The sequence below is a fragment of the Homarus americanus genome, unplaced genomic scaffold (assembly GCF_018991925.1).
Source record: "Homarus americanus isolate GMGI-L3 unplaced genomic scaffold, GMGI_Hamer_2.0 scaffold32871, whole genome shotgun sequence".
NCBI classification, from domain to species: Eukaryota; Metazoa; Arthropoda; class Malacostraca; order Decapoda; family Nephropidae; genus Homarus; species Homarus americanus.
In genome coordinates this window covers 3,432,519-3,450,870 of record NW_024748870.1, presented here as the reverse complement: position 1 = coordinate 3,450,870, position 18,352 = coordinate 3,432,519, and the positions used below count along the sequence as shown (strand labels likewise).

General features: G+C 35.1%; 1 protein-coding gene across 1 annotated transcript in view; it reads left to right on the top strand.

Annotated features, from left to right (window-relative positions):
* Positions 1–18,352, top strand: part of LOC121853164 (basement membrane-specific heparan sulfate proteoglycan core protein-like) — a 476,204-nt gene that overhangs the window by 388,498 nt on the left and 69,354 nt on the right. Inside the window, exons 76-85 of the mRNA XM_042347127.1 lie at positions 4,156–4,310; positions 5,858–6,031; positions 7,267–7,380; positions 8,621–8,754; positions 9,252–9,366; positions 10,308–10,455; positions 14,568–14,748; positions 15,055–15,297; positions 15,991–16,091; positions 18,031–18,186. Coding sequence (XP_042203061.1) covers positions 4,156–4,310; positions 5,858–6,031; positions 7,267–7,380; positions 8,621–8,754; positions 9,252–9,366; positions 10,308–10,455; positions 14,568–14,748; positions 15,055–15,297; positions 15,991–16,091; positions 18,031–18,186 — 1,521 coding nt within the window. The remainder of the gene's footprint in view (positions 1–4,155; positions 4,311–5,857; positions 6,032–7,266; positions 7,381–8,620; positions 8,755–9,251; positions 9,367–10,307; positions 10,456–14,567; positions 14,749–15,054; positions 15,298–15,990; positions 16,092–18,030; positions 18,187–18,352) is intronic.

Here is an 18,352-nt window from a genome sequence, read left to right as displayed (position 1 = left end):
TATAAGTATTTGTTCATAAATATTTTATGTATTTCCTCATATCTAAGGGTGGGAGTATGATTTTATAACAAAGATTCTATATGTATATAAAACCTGTGGTGAGCTATTACGTGTTGCACATGCCACTTTTCAATCCGGGTCTGAGTGGTAGGATTCTCTTGGCAAAGAGTGATTAAAACAAATAACAACTGCTGAATAAATAATTTATCAAGTATCAGAAGTGCTGTGGCAACTGTACAGTATTAAATTTGCTCAGAAAATTAAAAGATTTGCTAAGTTTTATAACCTTTAGGTCGGGCATCTGCAAGTGATTTGTGAGAACACTTCCTGTAGATCATTTTTTACTGTGCCTTTCAGTAAGAGTATACAATTTAATGACTGGTTACAATATCCAAATGGACAAGGGCAGATAATGAAAAAATCCTCTTCGCAACAATACTCACCCAGTTGGTTCTGAACCATTTTACTTCCTGAACCAATGATGGGTGTGAAGGCCAAGATGTTTCAGGGTTCACAGAGTCAAAAAGATTTTGACGGACTCATTAGCTCCATCACTTCAAAATCTTCTTCAACCATAAATGGAATTTCATACCCCTACCCCTGTAGTATATTGTTAATTTTCTAACTTACAATGCACAATTTCTGCCAGGTCAGCCCTTCTAGGATCTGGCAATTTCTATTTCAGATTTTATTCATTTTTTTTTTTTTATGTAAAGTTTTTATCAGAGTTACCTGAGATTTCTAATGGATTAAGATGAGTGACATTCATTGGCCATGATTTCTCACTGAAGCTCACCTTGTAATTAACTAAGTCTTCAGAATTCATTTGGATTTTTATACAGTATTTATTTATTTTTTTTTTTTTTCTCTCCAAGGCAATAAAAGCTTTGCCTTCCATCCCAAATGAGGTAGAATCTTGTTTTGGTTTACCCAAACTACTTCAGTACATGTACAAATTCAAATAAGATTAGGATTATAAGTCCTACATTTGAAAAGAGTGCAGTAGCTGAGTGTACACAAATTTAAATTTTTCATCAGAGTCAGGGATTGTACCTGGGGTCTACATAGGTCTTATTGAAGAAAACCTTCATCTATGCTTGTTAATATGACAGTAATCCACTTACAGTAAAACATCCCAATTTTGCACTCATTTGGTAGTACCATTTAGAGAACACGTGAATTTTGTGAACTAAACAGTGACTCATAATATGGGAGCAATGGACCTTGAAGCATAAACCCAAAATTTCAAGTGCACACGATTTTGACCCAAAGACCATAACACAAATTAACATTTACACAAAAGTTACCACTGACCCAAAGAGCCCAAATTAGATTTTTAAGTAATATCCCTGTTAGCCACAATCCCCAGTCTCCGGTATTAAAAAAATTTATATCTCAATTCCGGGTCTACAAACGAGTTTCCGAAGTTGAAAATCAGCTGCATTTTCCAGTAAAGTTCAGAAAATTTTCTGTATAGTATATAAAAAATAAAAATATATTAAAAAATGCCAGACCTGGTAACAAATTCTGAGGATGAAAGAAAGTGCATTTTCTAGAAAAATTCTGAGAAAATCTTTCCAAACCTTCCTGCTCTGGACCTGGGGGACAAAAATTCTAGGAGTTACGAATGATTGCATCATGCTCTGCTGTGTCCTCACAAGCTGGTTGCATGTGTAGGAAGACCGCTTGGCTAACTTGGGCCATAGGTTTGCGTGCTGCGATTGGCTAATGCTGTCATGTGACTTCATGGGATACCTGTGATAGGCTGATGCATTTCTCAGCTTATCCCCACTAAGCCACATATTCTTCTGCCATTGTACAAGTCAGGAATATAATGCTAAAGCAGTGTTAAGATGTAAAACGTGATTACAGTTATGCATACTGTACTGTACATTCAGTAAGTGTGAAAGTACTATATGTACATGATAAGAAAAGCACTGGGGCACCTTAGCTTTTGTCTATATTCAAGACATCATTCTTCAGGTCATGAGACACACTAATCCCCCTCCCTGACAATGGGTGACCTGACATTGCATCAAATCAGTAATATGAGACCACTAATCCTCTACCACACTTCCATTGCAAGTGTTAAGATGTAAAAAAGAATTACAGTTATATACTGTATTACATTCAGCAAATTGGACAGTGTATGCTTGCTGTAGACTCAAGATGATAGCATCTGCTGGTGAATACAGAATGTACAGTACAGTAGTTGTATACAATATTTTTTTTATTTACAATATATTGTACTGTACGTATACTGGGGTGTTAGCTTAAATGAATACAGATCCTGTGTCTGTCGCTGTGAGTTGCACATAGGAAAAAAGAAAACATGAAGTTCCCAAGCACTTTTGTGTAATTCACATGTTCAAGGGTGAATACAGTTTGTACTCACCCCTGAAGATGGATGTGAATTACACGAAAGCTCTTGGGAACTTTGTGTTTTCTTTTTTCCTGTGTGGTTATCAGCAGATACATGGATTACACACACCTACAGTGATTTATTTGCATATACTGTATGTTTGAAAAACTTTTAGATAAACTATTCAGGATTATTTGGGTAAAAAAAAAATTCTAACCTAAGTAGAACTGATTTTTTAGACTCCAGTATCAACATTTCTTATGCTTTTTCTAAAAGAATCAAGTCCCCATCATTACACCATGTTGACTGAGGGATACATATGTTCAGCCCTCCCTGTCAGACATGACTGAAGCTCTCTTTTAGGACCTAAAAGTCTGAATCTTAAATACAAAGCTAAAGCATAGAGTGTCCCAAGGATGGGTTGTTTACCTTGCCAAATGACAACTAATGCAGAAGTGAGGAACTGACCTTGGAACATCTGAAACAAAGGACTGTAGTCAGAATGCTCTCAAATTAGAATTATCACATATTTCTTGAAGCTACATATGACTAAATTGCATGGGAAAATACACAAACCACATGTAACTTCTGTGGGGTGCATAATCTGGGTAATAGACCTTGGAACTACTTGTTGCAGTGGAGCCACTCAGGATCAACAGAATGTTGGAGGGAGTGCCTGTGATTTGTTAGAAATAATAGGGACAGAACCTATGTGACACTCCCAAAAATTTTACTTATTCAATGACCTTTTTCTATCCAAGGTGGTAAACAGATCCCCTTAAGGGTTCAATTAAAATCTAAACTGTAAATTGTAAGTAAATGCACAATGTGGCCAACCAAAAGCAGAAGATATTACTCTTTCCTTTAATATTTCTTAATTCTGGAACAATTGGTGCATAGCACTTGTGGTATCAAAAAATTTGCAGTCACTCGGGACATCTCCCATTAGTGGGAATTATCCCTTTACACCAAGATCTTTTCCAATTACTTGGACACCCATATCAATAAGTTTTAGTCATGCACTACATTACCACATCACCGGAAAATCAAATAAAGCATTCCCAAATACTGTACGTACCGTAAATCTTTTATAAGATCAGTTTATATGAATATCATTTTATGAATTTCTATTTTCAATACAAATATTGTACACCAGATATTAAAATATTTAAATATAATTCTGCTCTCTACACTTCATATTGGTAGCCTGTATTTTCTTCAGACATACAGTACATATCTAGTGTAGGAATACATACCATACACCTCATTGTGCTATTATAAGTTAAAACAAGCTTCAATAACGTTACTTGTAAGCTCTTTTCTTCAAAAAACTATAAATATATTTATTAGATGAATATTTTTACTTCTTGCCCACAAAGTTTTATTCATCTTTATAACATCAAATACTGTACACTGTACCTGCAAATAAGTTCTTTATTTATTATTTTGTGTGCATAGTTATTCAGAGGGATTTCATTTGGGTTCCAATATAAATTATTTTGAAAATTAAAAAAATAAAGACATGATAAAAGTCATTTGTGTAAAAAAACAACGATGTGAAATAATACTGATAATTTTTAAAACGGGCTGTATTTAAAACAAAAAATCTTTAGTTATTTTTGTGTGGTACAGTATTGGTAAATATACTGTAAATTGCATTTTAAAGAAAATTTGATTTAACATTAGGCATAATATTTTCCATATTTGTTTAAATGTTATTAGTCATTACATTTGAATATTTACTTTAAAAGAAAATTTGCTTTACAAGTCTCTCCTCCTCTCTGTCCTTAAAGCAGGAGGACGTCCACGTGTTACCATAGAAGAACGTAGAGAAGAGCTTGAGGTAATAATTGGGGGAACTCTGTCAGTCCGCTGTTCTGCCACGGGAAGCCCACACCCTCAGGTTGTTTGGACTTATGGTTCAAACCGTGAACAACTTCCTGTCAATGTAAGTCCTCCAGCATAATTAAATTTTATGTCATGCATAATAAATTTTATTATTTCTAGACAATATTATTCATTTAGATGTCAGTTTTGTATAACAAAATAATGGTCAGTTCTCAGAATGGAGAATATGGGAACTATTGTCATGGGTTGTTGTAGAATATGTATAGAAGTACAGTCATAGTGTGCTGTAATTTCTCAGAATATATTTCATAAACTTTGATAGCTATTCAATAATTCATTCATTACTGCAACTCATAAAACTATATTATGCCACCCTACAATTATTACATGTTTAATGATTTAATGTCATAAGAATGGTAAAAATTTATTTAGATGAAAGTAGTACCTATTTGATGTGGGGTGGAATGCCAACTACTGTAACAAGTGAATCTCTGGCTGACGGTATGCAATTACGTATACCCTTTCCACACTAACCTGGCCCATAGGCCCCGCCCCTCATCTATACTAATAGCTGCTTGGCTCATAGATAATTAAAACTAAATGTGTTTACAATTGGTAAGCAGACCTGTTATTATATAAAATAATGTTAAATATATGAATTATCAAAAGGCAAATTATTTCAAGGCATTAGCACTTCAGAGAGGATGTTAGAAAATTTTTTATATTTATTATAAAAGGTTGATATAAATATGCGCTTATACATGCACAGTCCGGGGGGAGGTAAAACGCTCGGGAACCAATTGGCTATTTGTAGCTATTGACGAGGGGTGGGGCTTATGGGTCAGTTTAGCGTGGAAATACTATAGTACAGGGTATATGAAATTTAAGAATACAGAATAAATTTATTTTTATTTAATTTGTCACATATTACAAAAGAGTAAATGAGGAGAAGTTGGATAATCAGGCAATTGGCTGAATGACTGTGCTGGTGGAATTGAGTCTACTCATTTCCATTAAGTTTGAGGCATAAATTATAAGTTGATGGTGGATTGAAAGCTTATGTAGAGACTTCATAACATTGCGAGAGTTAGAGAATAATGAAGATAAGTTAGTGAAAGAAGTAAGCATATTGGTTGTAAAAATACTGCATTGTTAGTATATTTTCATAATTACTTTGGAAAGGATTACAAAGATTTTGAAAAAATAAAGTCAAAACTATGAATTTTTCATTTGTATATTGATTCAGTGGACATTTTTTTATTTTTTGTAACTTGGGATTTATTTTAATCAGTCCTTTATAAATTGGGGAACTTTAATAGTTGCATAACTTTTTTTTTTCAAGGGAAAGTGTGAACAGCCACTTACATTTGTCTTGTATCAATTTTCCTGAAATTATATCAAGGCTATTTTGGAGTTAGTATTGACTATTAAGACCTAGATTATTATTTTTTTTTTCAACTAATTCACTTGTACTTTTTCTGTCACTAATTGTAGATTTTAGATTGATTTTTTAACTAACTATTAATGCTCTCCCTATGATTAATTGTGGATTATTGATTGCTTTTGTTTTCATTATATACAGTACAGTACTGTATACTCAAATACTTAATTGTGTTTTATTGAGAAAGGATTCTATCTATTCCATAGGTGTTTCAGCAGAATGGAGTTCTTAGAATGCAAAATGTTTTACCATCTTCCTCTGGTGAATACTTCTGCACAGCAACAAATGCTGGAGGATCAGATTATGCTCGAATCATCATTAATGTGGTAACGGCTGATTCAATTCTCACTCCAACTGGAAGACCAATTATAATTGTTCAGGTGAGTTTTGATGATTTTTTAATCATGATAATTTTGTTCTAACTCCATTTATTATTATCTTTAAAATCAGTCTCACCCACCAATTCACTCCACATTCTAATCACACAGGCTGTTTACTCAGTCTGGGATTCTTATATTCTCTGCCATAATACTAGTCACGGTTTATCTGTTAACCCATTTTGGATATACCAGTAATGATTCCCTTTCTACCAACCCCATCACACCACCCATACCTCAGTCACACCACCCATACCTCAGTCACACCACCCATACCTCAGTCACACCACCCATGCTTCAGTCACACCACCCATGCTTCAGTCACGCTACCCATGACTCTGTCACACTACCCATGACTCTATCACACCACCTATGCTTCTGTCACACTACCCATGACTCTGTCACACCACCTATGCTTCTGTCACACCACCCATGACTCTGTCACACTACCCATGACTCTATCACACCACCTATGCTTCTGTCACACTACCCATGACTCTGTCACACCACCTATGCTTCAGCCACACCACCCATGCTTCAGTCACACCACCCATGCTTCAGTCACACTACCCATGCTTCAGTCATACTACCCATGCTTCTGTCACACCACCCATGACTCTGTCACAGTACCTATGACTGTCGTAGCACTCATGCCTCCACATAAGGAATTGTTAGTGAGGACAGAAATGCATTTGATTTTGGTTTGGGATTATTCCTCAAACAGATGGGTAATGCAAGGGAAGTGGCCTTTAGAATTACAAAATCTCTATATTGATTTGATGAAATTAATGCTTATCTCTTTTCTTCCCTCGATATAAGAGAAAATGCATTAATAAATGGTGATTTTCATGATTTTTCATAGATGGGCGCTCTCTAGAGAAATGCTTTATATGATAAGTTCACTTTTGTGTACTGCAAAGTTGTGGCTTATATTAAACCGGGATCATTTTTGTGCTATGTAAACAGTTTCCCTAATTGGTCTTGTGCTTATGCATATTTTTTGTTGTGTGAACTCAAGTTAAGTGGATACTACCTGTACAGTATTAAGATGTCTTTGTAATTTTTGTAAAACTCACCTTAGAATTATCAGTAGATCAGTCTATTATTAATTTGTATCTATATCTCTGTAAAGTTAGCATAAATTGATATTATGGCAAAATTTTGTTATGTACCAACTGCTAATAAAAGATCAGTAATCTTCAAAATGTAACTTCTCATTATTATTCATGATAATACAGGTTCCAAAAGAAGTGGAAGTTTGGTCAGGAGAGACAGTACGTGTTACCTGTTCTACTGGTAGTCCAGGAAGCTTGAGAATAGAGTGGAGTCGACTAGCACGACAACTTCCCTCAGTAAGTTTTCTTTTATGACCTATGAGCAATAACTCCCCCTAGCAAAGCTCACCTTGACTAGGGAAGTGTTTTTTTTTTGATCAGACAATAAAACTTGCCTAGGCAACTGCCTATCAGGTGATACAGTGATTAACAAGGATAAAACCTCTACCTTGATCCAGCTGTTTCAAAAAAACACAAATTAAATATCATATTTTTCAGACCCCTGAGCTTAAATTTTTGTTATTACTATATATATATATATATATATATATATATATATATATATATATATATATATATATATATATATATATATATATATATATATATATATATATATATATATATATATATATATAGTACCCCGATTTACAGTCAATTGAACCCACGGGGTACCGCGGAAAGTGAAAACCGCGTAAAGTGAACAACAGAACATATGGGATTAATTCCAATAGAGACTGGCCACCAAACTCCACTTTTTCCGACACAATACCTATGTTGTAGTAAAAATAACATCTAAATTTTATGATGGTATGCACACACAATTAATATTTAAAAGAAATACAGTCGCCAGGTTAATATCCATTCAAATAATGGACTCAAATCCCCCCCCCCTCTTCCCAGCTCACTAGCCCTACCTCTCTGAGAAATGTTTGGGTGAAAACACTAGATTTTAACGTTTAGTAATAAATAATACCTCAGACTAAAGTTAGGATAATATAATTGACATTTCTGGATTCCTTGCAGGTCAGGGAATATTTTGAATGTAAACTTCATATATTTTGCACAAAAGATAAAATATTTGCTTTGTGTAAACCAAATTATTACATTAGATCTAAAATTTGTATGTCTAATGCAAAATCCATGATGTTTATATTAAAAACGATCATCATATTGTAAGAATTCCAGCAATGTAAATTATATTCTGGCCGGGTAATTTGTATGAATTTTATGAGCTACAACAAATATCACATACACATTTCACTTCACGAACATTCTTGACTCTTCGTTGCCTCGGTGTTGCCAACTTGTGGTAAGGACATTTATTTATCTCCTGTTTATATCATGCATGGCCAGTTTGTAAGAATAGAATTGCTTTTTATTTGTTTTTTAAATGATACCAAATATACCCATGTGGGGGGGTGGGGGTGCCTACCATAGCCTGAAGCCCAGGGGTTATACCCCTTATTTGGGTCTATAGCCTGTAGCATTAATCATACATGATCAGCTTTTTATATTGTTTTATGTATATTTTCAGCAAGCAGTAATTGAAAGTGGTGAGTTACAAATTCCTGATGCTCGCCCAGCAGACAGTGGCACATATATATGCCGAATTACAGATGAAAGAACCAACTCCTTTGAAGAGTCTATAACACAAATCACTATCACTGCGTAAGTTTCTTTAGAATTTTGGGTATCCATCATTTTTTTTTCAGGTCTATGACTATCTCCTTTGAAAAATTTGTATTATATTTATTTTGATTGAAAACCCTGCTTCCTCATTCTTATGATATTTTGTATTTAATACAATCCTATAATTTTAAATTTTTTTTGAAGTAACTGCAGTTAGTAAATGGGTTAACTATTTGTAAAGCTAAACTTTGATACAAAAGGTTACTTCAGCTCTAATTCTTACTACAGTAGCTCATCTCAGGTGAGAACAGGTGAAGGATCTATATCACATGGAGTAGGTGTACAGAACTTTACCAGTATAAAATAGAACCATTAGGCTTAATGTGTGTATCTAATTACATGGATTTTATAATTTAGTAATATTTTGTATTCCCTAATTAATTTACAATACAAAAAATTTTATGATTTTTTTACCTATGATGAAGCTTAGTTTTCAGTGAAAAGCTAATCGTAATAATTGCAATTTTACTTTACAGAAACATACCAACAGTGCAAATTCGGCCTGATCGCCAGACTATTAACCAGGGTTCAACTGCAGAACTTCATTGCATTGTGTCTGGTGACCCAGCTCCAGTTATTACATGGTCAAAGGTAGTATGCTTTTCATGTTAAGTATTTATGATTAGTGTTCATATTAACCTTCCCTTATCTGGCAATCATGGGAACCAGGCCCATACTAGATAATAGAATTTCCTGTTAAATATTATAAAAGGTTGATATAAATGATAGATTTGCCTGTGTTGCACTTCATCTAATTCTCCAATTCTCCATATCATTATGAATTTCTTTGTATTTAAATTTGACACACATTATAATGAATAAATTGGATGAATTAACAGGCAATGTTATATAAGGTTAATCAAGTGTGTTCAGGATCCTCTCTGTGCTGAATAAAATCGTTTGGTGTTAGCCAAATAAAATGTTGAAGGTGGCTACCCATAGTGAAGGGATTGAGTAAAGTTAAGTTTGGTTAGATTTTCTATGTAGCTTATCCATTTCAATGTATTTTGATGATTTACATTATTGTCTGTGATGAGTCGGAAGTTTATAAAAAGGAAATACAGTAGAATCCCGGTTACCCAGCACCTGTGGGGATTGAAAGGTGCCGTATAAAGAGATTTTCTGGTTAGTTGAATCTCACTCTTAGGATCCCCCAATACATCCTACAATGCACAGTGCTACAGGCTGACCTTGTAAATTCATGTCTCAGAAAAACAGACTTCTTTAACACTTATTTCACTCTTGATAAATGATGTGGCTTAGGAGTAAAAAAAAATGATATAATGAAACTATTAAAAAAACAATGAAGGCATGGGTGTTATAAGTGGTAACTGAACATCTCTGAAGGCTGTGGGTTATATCTGCATCACCAGTTTGCCAGCCCAGCTGCCTCATATATTGTTACTTGTAATGAAACTATAAAAGTTGTGAAAAAATCATTACAATACTCTTATGTGGCTTAGAAATAAAGAAAATATTATATAATACTATAAAATAAGAAAAATTAAGAGCATGGGTATTTCTTTTTACAGGTGAATGAAGAATTTGGTTCTGGAGTAATTGCAGATGGAAATATTCTTAGAATAACCAATGCTGTGGTAAATGATCGTGGCATGTATATATGTGCAGCTGAAAATAATGGAGGCACTGCACAGGCAGCAGCAATAGTGGAAGTTGATCGTAAGTAATTTTTGTGATTACTGTACTATTGTAATTTATAGTTTAGATGCCCTATAAACTTTGCTCTATGGCCAGTGTCTAGGGTTTGAGCGTTAGCTTGAAATATAGGTGTGCAAAATTTTTTCTGCATATTGACTAAATAGTAAAAAAGTGACCTTCACCATTAACCACATATGACCCAGAAAAAGTACAGGCACACCTTTGAGTGGTTATGATGATGCCTACCTTGTTTCAAATCAGCCCATAGAAAATTATAAGATGTAGTTGCATTGACAAATTTTAAGTTAACACCTGTATTTACACACACACGCCCACACACACACACGCCCACACACACACACACGCACACACACACACACGCACACACACACGCCCACACACACACACACACGCACACACACACACGCACACACACACACACACACACACGCACACACACACGCCCACACACACACACACACACACACACACACACACACACACACGCCCACACACACACACACGCACACACACACACACACACACACACACACACGCACACACACACACACACACACACACACGCACACACACACACACACACACACACACACGCCCACACACACACACGCACACACACACACACGCACACACACACACACACGCACACACACACACACGCCCACACACACGCCCACACACGCCCACACACACACGCCCACACACACACACACGCCCACACACACACACGCCCACACACACACACGCACACACACACACACACACACACACACACACACACACACACACACACACACACACACACACACACACACAGAGACACATGCCCACACACTAAGTGTTATATGTGCTGTGTGTGAATACAAGTTAATACCTGTATTAGTCACACACAGCACAGATAACACTTGATTTGAGTGAGGACAGAATTCCATAGCCAAAATTTCCCATTGTGTATGAATGACTTTATCTTGCTTGTTTTCAAAATTTTATTTCTATATTATGATTTGCAATTGAAAACCCTGATGTAGTGATTACCATCTTCAGTGCCAGACAATCTAACTTCTGTTACTTACTAGGAAATGATGTATAAACTTTTTTTTTAGTAAACTGTTTTCATGTTATGATAAACAGTCACTCACGAAAGAGATGAGCTTCTCCCAGGCGAGAGCTCTTATAACTGGTGGCAGTTCAGATCTGGTAACAATGAACCTGACATAGGGGTGGTGTTGTGGGGAGGTGGTGGGTCACTGCCTTCTGCACAAACCACTGCTTCGAATCATGTCTCATTTCATGCACACCTAAACTAGGTGAATACAAAAGCATTTTTTTATGTTATCTTTACTCATTATATTTTAAGATCCTAATATCATCACTAAATAACCATGCAATTTTACAACCTGTATGCATTTAATTTAACCTGGGTGGTTTTCATGGAGTAATACATTGCCCTATTAATGATTACAGTATATCAAATGCAAAATATTAATTACTAAGTTTGCTTTATTTTACGTGACCATATGTGAGTGGGGGATGTATTAAATAATAACTTAATTATAGAATGAAACCATTTATTTTCCTGTAATTATGGAAAATTACATATTACATAATTATATAAACAGTGATATCTCCATTAGCTGGAATAATTGGTGTCAAGCACTACCAGGAATGTGAGATTTCCAAGTAATAAGACGACTCTCTGGAATTTTCCGCGTAATGGAAAATTGTTCCCTGAAGTTCCAGAAACTGTGCATTGTATCATCTCTTGAACCCAGAAAAATATCCCACCTCCCCAGGATTTCCGGTAACTCAGAAATATTTAATCGGAATTTCCAGAAAATTCTCCTGATTTTTATCTCTCAAGCCATGAAAAAGACCCCCCCCCCCACCCTTGGAATATTCCAGAATTAACCGAGTACTGGGAGAATTTCTCTGAATTTTCCAGAAAATATGCCTCTCAGAAAATCTTGGGAGCGAGTTAAGAAGAAAATTTCAATTCCAGCAATTATCGAGTTCCAGTTAAGAGGAATTCCAGCTAACAGAGATACTACTGTTAACTACCAAAACAATATTGTAACTAACTACAAAAGTTGTGATTTCTCACACTTAACATAGTGATTATGGTATAATAAATGCAATATCGTAATTTATTAGTTTTTTCTGAAATGAAGACGTGATATTTTGGGAAGTATTAAATAATATTTTTTTTTGTAGAATGAAATATTATATTTTTCCTGTAATATGGGTATAATGCAATGAATTAGGTCAATTTAATGATAATAGGATCTTAGAATACAACACATAAAGGTAACATAATTATGCTGTTATATTCACCTTGTTTTATTCCTGAAATGAGACATGACCCCTAGGTAGTTGTTGGCACAGATGAAAGTGATACCCCCCTCCCCCATGTTAGGTTTACAGTCGACCCTCGTTAATTCGGACTCCTTTCATCCGGATTTCGGATAATTCATATAAAATCTGAACGAACTTTTTTTTTTTTTTTTTTTAAGATTTGTAGGAATATTACCTACGCGGACCTTAAGCTAAAATGCTGGTCCACCCACTGCTGGGATAAAATGCCAGCGTCTTTTTGGTCAAATGTAACATCACCACTAGTGTGGGGGGGATGCAACTTTTAGCTTCAAACATGAAAAATATTTACCATTTACTGCCAGTAAACAATGGAAACGTAAAATTTGTACCAATTAGTAATGAAAAGTTGTGCAGTTCCTTCAGCAAATGAAGCTCACCAACTTACAATAGGCTAAATTACCTTACAACGTGTTTTCAGTAGTCTATGTTGAAGTTCTTAGCACAGGCTAACTTATCATATCATATACGGTATCACAGTTCTCATTGATCTACAAAAAATACTGGTAATAAAAACCTTTTTGATATTTCACACTTAATATAATACCCGGTAATCTACTTCAACCTCCTATTGTTTACAACGACACATGACGCACCACCAGCTGTTGAGTATCAGCTACACGGTACACTTGTTTTTCGAATCGTTTTCAGTTAAAAAACTGTTACATCACATGTATATTTTACCTTAACTGTGCCTGAATGAATATATTCTCGGAAATAAACAGTAGTTTTGCTGAAACGTGATGTATTTTAATGTAAAATAGGATAAAATACATGACGAAAACAAAAGACTTTACCAAACCTTCCGATGTTCTAGAGAAGTTACTCGTTTTTTTAATAGTTTTTGGTTAAAATACTGTTATATTACAATGGTATTCTATTCATACTGTGCTTGATATAATGCATTCACGGAAATGTAATATTTTTGCTGAAATGACGTAGGTATTAGTGGAAAGTGGGATAAAATCGTGACGAAAACAATGACTTTCGCTTTCTTTCATTCAAAAGATGTTACCATAATCGCTTTTCAATTGGTTTTCAGTTAAGAAACTGTTGTATTACATTAATATCCTATCCTAATTGACTTGAATAAATACTACGATACCATATTTCTGAATATTTTCATTAAAATCCATCCAAATCATTTTCCTTGTCATCGTCTGCAGCACCAAACAGCTTCTCCCAGTCCTCTCCTTGAACAGGGCTAGAGGGTACGTGTTTTTCGAATCGTTTTCAGTTAAAAAACTGCTACATCACACATATATTTTACCTAAACTGCGCCTGAATGAATATATTCTTGGAAATAAATAGTAGTTTTGCTGAAACGTGATGTATTTCAATGTAAAATAGGATAAAATACATGACGAAAACAAAAGACTTTACCTAAGCTTCCGATGTTCTTGATATAATACATTCACGGAAATGTAATATTTTTGCTGAAATTACGTACGTATTACAGTGGAAAGTGGGATAAAATCGTGACGAAAACAATGACTTTGAAATATAATGCAATATTATCCCCTGAATTGGTTAATTCGGACAATCGGCTAAAACGGACACCCTTTCCCCCCTATTAGTCCAAATTAACGAGGGTCGACTGTACTGTTACCAGAACTGATAGGCCGCAAGTTCCAAGAACCTCTCTCTCGGTGGGGCCTGTTTCTTTTATGAGTGACTTATTTAACGATTTGAATTTTTGTCAGAAGTAGGAGTACTTAAATGTGAATTTTATATCTTTTCAGGTCGTGAACCTCCTGTAATTGAAATATATCCTGAAGTGAAACAGACCATTGTTATTGGTGCAAGTGCCCTCTTCCAGTGCCATTTGACAGCGGGTATCCCCAACCCAGTTGTCCGATGGGCTCGTACTGATCGTCGTCCATTAACACCCAACACCGAAACCTTAAATGGGGGTGTTCTCAGGTATTTTTAATTAGAGTCTATGTATGCTTAACTTATTTCATATCACAGTTAATAGGTCATGTAGAAAGAAAATAATCATTAATTTTAATCTCTTCATTACTGGGTGGGGGTAGACCATGTACCATATATATGCTAGTGACTTACGCTTATCATGGTGTCTAAACCCCTAGCTCATCTTAATGAAGTTGTTGTAGAATTAAGGAACTACTGTACCCAGAAATGTCATAATGAAGGTTTTCTCCCTTTAAAGATGAATCAAAAGCAATAATGCATAAACTTTTTAAAAAAAATTTATTTTCAAAACAGATTCAACCAGGTTCAAGGTGATGAAGAAGGATCATACACTTGTACAGCAGAGAATGCAGCTGGGACAGTAACAGCTGTTGCCATACTGGAAATACAATCATTGCCAGTAATAACCATTCGACCTGGGCCCTCACCACACTCAATACGTATTGGTGAGCGTGTTCGCTTTGAATGTTCTGTCCAAGGTGACCCAGCTCCATCTGTGTCCTGGCAAAAATTGCAGGTCAACTTCCCATCCAACATGTAAGCTATTTCTTCTTAAGACACTTTTTACATGCAATATGATAATCATCTATATATTATTTTGTTATCAATTTTTCATATGCTACATCATATATGAATAGCCCAGCACCAGAATGGGATAAGCGCCTTTTTTAAAAAGCGAGAAAATCACATCCAAAATTGTACTACAGTAAGGTCGCATTGACATAATTTTTTTCAATGGATTTTCATCCATGTTTGCAGTGTCCTGAAGAAATATCCACTATATTTGTACCTGAGAGGGGGAAAACTGAACTATGCATTTCACAAAGAAAATGTGTTTGGCTGGTTGTGGTTCTTATCCCATTCTGGTACTGCTTTACTCACATTACAACCTCACTATTTTGAACTAGATGGGAGAAGGATGAGTTCAACTTGACAAAAATTTGAGTCAAATTAATAAAATTTACATGTGACTTCCAGCAAACTGTCATAACAAAAAGCATGGATGGAAGTGTGCACACTCAGGCTGTACCGCATAAGAGATTTCAGACTTTAGCTTACCGGGTATTTCAGAGTTTGCTTAGAATTTTATTCTTTGTTGATATTTTCAATATATTCTGAACTACCTGTAGTGAGGCTTCACTGGTTTAGAAAAGATCATGATTGTTGTTATGTTTCTCTTCAGATAGTGAATAAGTTGTTGTTAACTTCTTTGATATTAAATGATTACAGACCAAGTCAATCAGTTAGTCCTGGTGTTGCTGTATATGAGATTGCCAGTGTTACAAGAGCTGATGAAGGGACTTACCAGTGTACTGCAAGGAACTCTGCTGGTAAGTCAAAATCATCTTATTAAATAAATTGGGTTATACATAAACAAACCTCCTCATGTTTCAACATGCATATAAATTACATCTACATCATTTACAATGTTTCATGTCAGTTCAGTTTTCATACTGATTTGAGACTTCATTTTCATTTATTATAAGACTCCAGCTCTCAAAAAGCTTTCTTATGGCAATACATTAAGGATAAAAGGTGAAATCAAGAAGCTGTTTATAACAGCAATAGCAGAGAGCATGTATACTTTCTTGCATAAAGAAACTTGTACATGAATAAAAGGCAGTGAAAGTGCATAGTAGAGTAATTGTTGAGAAAATTGCAGAATATTAGAAGAGTAATGTAGGTTCAGAAAAGGAGGACCAGGTGTGTGCCAAATTTTAATTAGTATCAGTCACGTGGCAACTCACATGAACTTTCATAAAGTTGGGTTTACCTTCATGTTGGGTGGATTAGTGCTACAATTATATTTTTCATGTAGGTATCCCTCATTTAATGTTAATCCACTTAACATTACTTTAATTTGGTTTTGGAATAAATTTTTATTTACATCCCTTCTCACCTAATGTTAGGTCAAAATTTGGTTTAGCGGTAGCTTGACTCACTGGGAAGGGGAAAGAACTGAGGATGGGGTGGCCTGTGAAATGGCATGTTGCCATTGTTACGTGATGAATGAAACTGTAAAATTTGTGGAAAAGTCATAACAAAACTCTAGGGTGGCTTAGAAACGAAGAAAATATTACATAAAACTATAAAATAAGAAAAATGAAGAACATGGCTGTGTATATGCATGAAGTGAACGTATGTGTGGAAGCAGTGGGCTGTAACTGGATCGCTGACTCACTACGACACCGCACAGCCGTGCTCCCTTCCCCCGATATGACGTCATGGCACACACACACACACACACACACACACACACACACACACACACACACACACACACACACACACACACACACACACACACACACACACACATATGTCTTGGAGTCAGCTGAACTGTGTTGCATCACCCAGAAGGTGGTTTGAGTGAAGGAGCATTTTTTTCTTCTTTTGTACATGAAATAGTTGCTATTGTATTTTATGCTATGTATCAATTTTATTGTTCATCATAGCATTTTTTTTATTTTTTTATTAATTTTTTTTCATTTGCAATCTGAAATTTAATCAAATTAGGTCTCACCGTTTGCTCACTAAATTGTCTAACCCTGAACCATGTTATTTATGTAGAAGTTTGGTGATAGTAAATCAATTGTTTAATTTCAAACCATATATAACAAACTTGTTTATTATTATTAGGGAGTACAGGACAGTGTTTACCGCCCTTCCATTTGAACCTGTTCTTCGCCCTCCTTGTTCTGCTGTTATCCTTTATTTAGGGATATTTTCACTTAAAGTTAGGTTTTTCAGGAACGCTACCTCATTGTTAAATGAGGGATACCTGTATATGCAGATTCATATTGCTCAGACTCATAAGGAATAGGGGACTACTGTACTTGAAATAAATTTATCTTAAGTTTAATTTCTTTTGTGTTTTGCTTGTTTGAGCAATAGGTCATCTTGTGGATGGGGTTGGAATGCATTCCTTTATTTCCCATTTAAACAGTAATTCACAAATACCAATTTTGCTAATGCTGAGGGGTGACTGTATTAAAGGAATGACTGCTAGAAAGGTACTAAAAAATATGACTTGAGTTGAAAGTCTTTTACCGGAGAAGATTTTTTTTCTCTCTATTAACCTGTTACCTATTTATAAGACTAATTCTTAAAATTACTTTTATTCTAAGTTATGATTTAAAGAGAGTTACCTTCCTCATTTGCCTTTCAGTGATTAAGGTGTATTGTGTTTGTATTTTAGATTTTTTAATGTAGGATATATATTATGCTAACATGTTTTCACACAACTAAAATTAATTGTAAATTTTTCAGGTATGAGTGAGGAGAGAATCCAGTTGACTATTGAGGATATTCTGCCTGGCAATCGGCCAGCAGAAACTCTTCCTGAACAACCTACTAGGCCAGATGATTCTTCAACAATCTTTGTTCCTGTTGGAGGGTCTTATGATTTCTCTTGCTTTAATCGTGGTATGAATTATGTTATTTGTTATGGTTCTATTGGTTACCATATTAGGAGGTCCATCCATAAAAGGACCTAGGCTTTTACATCCCTTATATCTCACTTTAATTGATCTTTTGTCCTGACCTCTTATCTTGTTCACAATTTGTTCACCAGTGTTTTTGCCTTAATTTT